This window comes from Hesperophylax consimilis, chromosome 8, assembly GCF_061612785.1.
Source record: "Hesperophylax consimilis isolate HC1 chromosome 8, BYU_Hcon_1.0, whole genome shotgun sequence".
In the NCBI taxonomy this organism is placed as follows: domain Eukaryota; kingdom Metazoa; phylum Arthropoda; class Insecta; order Trichoptera; family Limnephilidae; genus Hesperophylax; species Hesperophylax consimilis.
The window spans coordinates 15,521,459-15,527,796 of NC_142843.1; the positions used below are offsets into that span (position 1 = coordinate 15,521,459).

The following is a 6,338-nucleotide window of genomic DNA, read 5'->3' on the forward strand; positions in this document are numbered from 1 at the left end:
AAAGTTTTGGAATGAACTACAGCAACGTGTGGCGGGGTAAAGCTAGTAATTATGAAAATAAAATATAATAATGTATTTAGATGTTAGTTTTGTTTTTTTCTTCATATTAAGTAAAACTGTTTTTTACCATTTCTTCCAACTGTTAAAATCTCTAATAGATTTTAAAATAAATAAATGTATTGATTAATATGTATGTGATGAAAAATCGTATTATGAAAATGTTTTTTTTGAGTTATCTGGTCACCATAAAATATACACAATATGTAGTAATGAAATTCTCACATGATGTAGAAATTTAACATTAACCCACACTTATCCCTGTATATTACTTATTATGTACTAAGTCCCTGCCCAGCAATCACGCATACACACGAGGACATATACGCATTTCTCTGAAATTGGAAGACATTACAGCAGTTAACATAAGAAAGAAATGTCGGTCCTCCCCAATAGGCATTTGGCGGCAAGTTGATAAGAGTTCAATCCCGAGTCAAAGGAAAAAAAAAGTGTATGTTTTTTTTTAATGTTTCAAAAGACATTTTAAAGTTCACAACAGGGGAATCAGTCCTTTTTGCCCAGTTTGGAAAAATTGTCATCTTAGGAGGGTTTATCCCCTTTGGATGGGCGAGGTGAATTTGTTCCTTTCGCTTGGTTTGGTAAATTTGTCATTACGGTTGGATTTATCCCTTTTGATGGGCGGGGTGAATTTGTTCCTTTTGTCTGGTTTGGTAAATTCGTCACCGGAGGTGGATTTATCCCTTTTGATGGGCGGGGTGAATTTGTTTCTTTTGCCTGGTTTGGTAAATTCGTCATCGGAGGTGGATTTATCCCTTTCGATGGGAGGGGTGAATTTGTTCCTTTTGCCTGGTTTGGTAAATTTGTCATCGCGGGTGGATTTTTCTCTACTGATGGGCCAGGTAAATTTGTTTTCTTCTCCGGGCTAGGTGCACTTTTCACTTCCGTTTTTGCCTCCTTTGCAGAGTCTACTTTCTTTGTCGCCTTTTCTCGGTCCACAAAATCTTTTCTCTCTTCCTCTTGCTCGCTATGGTCCTCAAATTGTCTTAGTGTTTCTTGCGTTCTCCATGATACAATCAATCCGAAGATGAAGCATAGTGTTGCCAATCCAAAAGCATAACTCATGTATATTACATGAGCGCGGAACTCCCGGGTATAGAATTGAGATTCATGTTTTACAATGAGGTCTGTCTGCTGTGTCTTTTTCCCCTCGACAGTACAGGTATACAATGCTTGCTCTCGTGCAGACACATCGGAGAGGTGTAAAGTGAAAAATAAATCTATTTCAATATGTGTTGCATGTTTCTTAACTTTATGATGATCTATATACCAAGTCACATTAGAATTCAAGGAAGCACCCAAACATCCTATTTCTACGCTGTCGTGCTCATGTATTGTTAATTTGTTCTTGAATATATTAAGATCGCACTTCTCAAGTAAACGAAATCCTGGAATATTGTAAATTTTTTTAGATATATCTGGAAAATGCTTCTTCAAAAGTAAAGATTGACAAGATAAACGAAGTTTGTGAGGTTTAAAAAACGATTGAGTTGTCTTATATGGATCTTTTTTGTGCATTTTTTTATATTCTTTCTTCAATTTGATTTTACAATGACCGAGTCTCGTTCTTGCGCTGCCCTCGTGGGCATCATGGAGACATGCATTTTGCCAGCTCTCCCATTTGGAGTAAACTTCAAAATGATCTCCTTCTTCTGTAAATAGTCCGTTTAAAGTCACAATGTCTTCATTATATGTTTCCCAAACGCCTGAATCTCCTGTTTTATATGTTTGCAAAGCATCAACAATATCCACCAAATACTTGATTCCTGTATGGTAAATATCTTCTTCATCATTGTTGCAATAATAAAATCCACCATTGTTGACGTTTATGTTTGATATAACCAGTTCATGTCTTGAATTAACTCCCACATTACTAATATTCTGATTCACCTTGATCTGTACAACAGCATTATCGAAATTTGTTTTCATAAACCAAAATTTTTTTGGAGAGGTGAAATTATTTTCGCAAGGAACACATTGCAAGATAAGATTATCCGTAGGTGAGGCTGAAACCATACCGGGAATAAAAATATGTTTTGAATAAATCAGTTGTTCTTCTTCGTAGCAATGGGTTTCACACTGAATCGAAGGCAAAAATAAAAGAGCAAGTAAATACTTAGCCATTTTACAATAATATAAAATAACAGCTCACTTCGCATTATATATCAAAACATTGACAAAAGAATTCAAAAATAAAAGAATGACTTATTTTTAAAATGATATAATGTTTGTTGAAATGTCAGTTCCATAAATAAACCACTCACTTCGCTTGGAAGATAACAATAACAATATTGTGAACTTATATGTGCATGTTATTGGAAAATGAATGAGTGGAAAACCATAATATTACAATAGCTGTAGTTGCCAGCTTGCTTGATGCTGTTTACCCAAATAAAATATGGGAAAATAAATGTAAGGCACTTCAAAACATGATATAGGTTAGTAAAATATACAATTTATTGATATCCTTCAATTTCGAAGGATAAGTTGAAATAATCATTTCTCTGAATATAACTAGCTATTTTGGTCAAACTACTTATGGTAGATTAAATACTATTTTTATAAATATATAAACACATTATGTGTCTGGTAAGACCTTACAATTTACAAAAATATCATTTTGCAAAAAACAAATAAGAAAATGGAATCAGCTGGCGGATTGCGAAAATTTAGCTTCGACACACCAAGAGTTATAGAGGTCATATTTGAATGTACTGTTGAACCTCTCATAACGAGTTTAATTAGTTCCAGAATCTTACGTGTTATGTGAAACACTCGTTAAGCAAACAATTTTTCCCATATAAATCAATGTAAAATACTATAATGCGTTCCACACCAAAATAATACTCAATTTTTTATTATTTTTAACGTTTATTCAAATAAAATTACATACTTTGCGATTTGGATTTGCAAAAAACATTAAAAAATATCGAAATAACTAGTTTATTATTTATGAATTTATGACAATTAATTAATTATTTTTTGACTAGAAAGCTGTCATTGTTACATTATCATTGAATACATTTGTAGAACACATAGCCACCTACTTATTAGGGTGATGCTTCTCAATGTACGGTGCAACAGTTTCCCATGCTTTCAGCATTTCGCTGTTGCTCTGCTACATCCTGCTCCTCCTCCGTAACTTCTTGCTGTGAAACATAATGCAACTCCATAAACTTTTCGGTGGTCAGCTCTTGATTGTGCTCCTCCACAAGCTCATCAACATCGTTGTTATCTACCTCTAGTCCCATGGTATTTGCCAAAGGGCACAATCTCGCTGACTGTAGACTCCACAGGTACTGTTTCAAACCCCTCAAAATCACATTCGACAACGCTCTTTGGCCAAAGCTTCTTCCGAGCAGTGGTGAGGGTCCTCTAGGTAACCCCTTCCTATGCCTTGTCAATCATCTTGAGGCAAGTGACGATGTGAAAGTGATCTTTCCAAAACTCTATGAGAGGTCCGTTCAGTCACCTCAAAACAACGCTCGAAGAGTGTTTTAGCGGAGAGTTTCTTAAAGTTAGAAATCACCTCCTCGTCGATAAGTTGAAGTGACGGAGTGATGTTGCATCTATTTTCTTAATTATCTTTTTTTTTTTTTTTTTTTTTTTTTTTTTTTTTTTTTTTTTTATTGTACAACAGAACATTCGTTCCAGTTACAGTACAATTTTACAAACAGTATAATTTTACAACATATCAGCATTTGGGTAAGTGACTCTTCAATAATTGTTTTAGGTCGTTTAAAGAACAGTCATTTACATCCAAATTCTTTGCTAGTTCGTTCAACAGCACCATTCCCCTCGTCATGCTATGCTTTGCCAGGACGTCGGTTTTGCCTTTTGGTACTCTAAATAAGTCATGGTATCGACTTCGGCTGTAGTGGTCTGGTACATATAAATCATAGCATCCCAAGAGGAATGGGCTATCAATAAAATTGTTCCAAATTTTGAAAGATATAGTGGCTAGGCTTGCTTTCCGCCTAGTTTCCAGACTCACAGAATTGGTTTCCTCAAGTAAGTCGATATGGTGCATGAACCTGGGATAGGTTCCATGCGTCCGCATATAGACATACCTGAGGAATTTCTTCTGGATTTGCTCTATCATTTCAATGTACTTCTGGTGGTACGGTGCCCAAACATCGCTCGCATACTCCAGCTTGCTTCTCAGTATGCCATCGAACAATGCTAACATAGCATCTTGGTTATTGAACTGCTTGCATGTCCTAATGACGAACCCAAGAAGTTTGTAGCAAGACTGAGTGAGCTGCGATATATGGCCAGAGAATTTCAGTTCGGGATCAAAGACGACACCGAGATCCTTTACGGAATTTACACGTGATAGTGTTTCGCCCTTTATCTTATAATCGTAAAGTATAGTGTTTAAAGAGCGAGTGTAAGACATAGTGACACATTTTTTTGTATTGAAATCTAATTTGTTTATCAACGACCATTCAGATAGTGCATCCAGATCAGCTTGCATTTTAAGACAGTCTTGTTGGGAGCTTATTTCCATTAGAATTTTAAGGTCATCTGCAAACAGTAGACATTTACTATTCTTAACATAGTTTTGGATGTCATTTATTAGTATTAGAAACAACAGCGGTCCGAGGTTAGACCCTTGAGGAATTCCAGATTTCGCTGAGAATTTTTTTGAATTATGTCCATTTACCGAAACAAATTGTTTTCTGGATTTTAAATATGATGAGAAAAAGTTTAGTGTTGGTAGGTCGAAGCCTAGTTTAAACATTTTCCTCAGTAAGATATCATGGTTAACACGGTCAAATGCTTTGGCAAAGTCGGTGTAAACTACATCTGTTTGGTGCCTTGAGTCTAAACCGGTGGCTACCAATCTCGAGAAAGTAAGCAGATTTGTGACTGTTGATTTCTTTGGAAGGAAACCGTGTTGATTTTCTCCAATGAATGGCATAATCTGGAGACTTAATTTGTCACAAATCATTTTTTCAAATAGTTTTGGTAGCACTGATAATACGGCTACCGGTCTGTAGTTTTTGACGTCTGTCTTGTCACCAGCCTTGAAAATGGGACTGACTCGGGTCAGTTTCCATATCTGGGGGAAAGTAGAAGTCAAAATACTGGTATTAAATATATGACAAAGAGCTTCACTTATCATTGGCGCTATGCTAATGATAGTACTGGAAGGGATTCCATCCGGCCCTGTAGCCTTGTCAGTCTTCAGTTTACGGATATAAGCTTCTACCTCTGTCGGGCTCGTTAATCTTAGGGAAATGTTACCTACGTTCCATGGGACCTCTGTTCGCGTAAAATCTGTACTAAGATTAGGGGTTTCACTATCATACACAGATTGAAAGTAGTCTGCAAATTTCTGACAGATAGATTCTGAGTCCGTTATAAATTTGTCTCCACTATTCAGGCCGTTATGTGACCTGGAGTTAGCTTTCTGTGATTTTATAAAATCCCAGAAGCATTTGACATTGTCTTTAATCCCGTCCTGAATTCTGTTTAAATATTGTCGTTTAGTTATGACAATATCTTTTTTGAGCTCGGATCGCATCGCAGAAAACAATAAGTAGTCTGATTGCTTTTTGTGTACTCTATATTTTCTGCGATGCGCTTCCTTGATTTTTATTTTGTCAATAATTGATTTTGTGAACCATACCGGGTAGGTTGCACTCACATTTATTGACTTCTTAATTGGAACACATAAATCAAAAACACTTGTTAAAACATTATAAATCTTCTTAAAAATATCTTCTTCTTCTTAGTGCAATTTGTTGATGTAGACCGATTGAATGTGGTCGCTAGATCAGCCACGCTCATACCTTGTTCTGGGCTTTTCAATGATTTTATTTTTTTATTTCTACAGTTACTTAAATCTCTTCTGGCTGTCTTCTTTTGGTTTTTTCTTCAAGGACATTTTAGCAAGGGTTATTAAACTTTTGCACAAAAAAATTACAAATAATGTCTGAACACAAGTTTGGAAAAATGTGTGATCACATGCGACACTAACGTGCCAGCCAGAACGAGTGCTAACCAGAGACTGACGCACTGGCGTGGAAGTCCCGGCTTACAAGTGAGTGACGTAAAGGTGGGACTTGCCCTTTCTGCGTCACTTGTTATGCGAAATGTCGCTCGTTAAGGGAGCATTGTTTTCACCATCTGTTTTGCACGTTATGCGAATTACTCGTTATAGGAGGTGCTCGTTATGAAAGGTTCCGCTGTATTTGAACACATCGATATTATCGAAAGTTTCAAAAAAATTTTTGGAACTAGTTTAGAACGCCCGC

At 36.1% G+C, this 6,338-nt stretch overlaps 1 protein-coding gene across 1 annotated transcript; it reads right to left on the reverse strand.

Moving 5' to 3' along the window:
• Window positions 1-607: 607 nt before the first annotated feature.
• Window positions 608-2,004, reverse strand: LOC149421605 (uncharacterized). The gene is made up of 2 exons (XM_089634271.1): window positions 951-2,004; window positions 608-864 (listed from the first exon to the last, which is right to left on the reverse strand). Exons 1-2 carry the CDS (start codon window positions 2,002-2,004, stop codon window positions 608-610), a joined length of 1,311 nt encoding a protein of 436 aa, XP_089490397.1.
• Window positions 2,005-6,338: the final 4,334 nt, after the last annotated feature.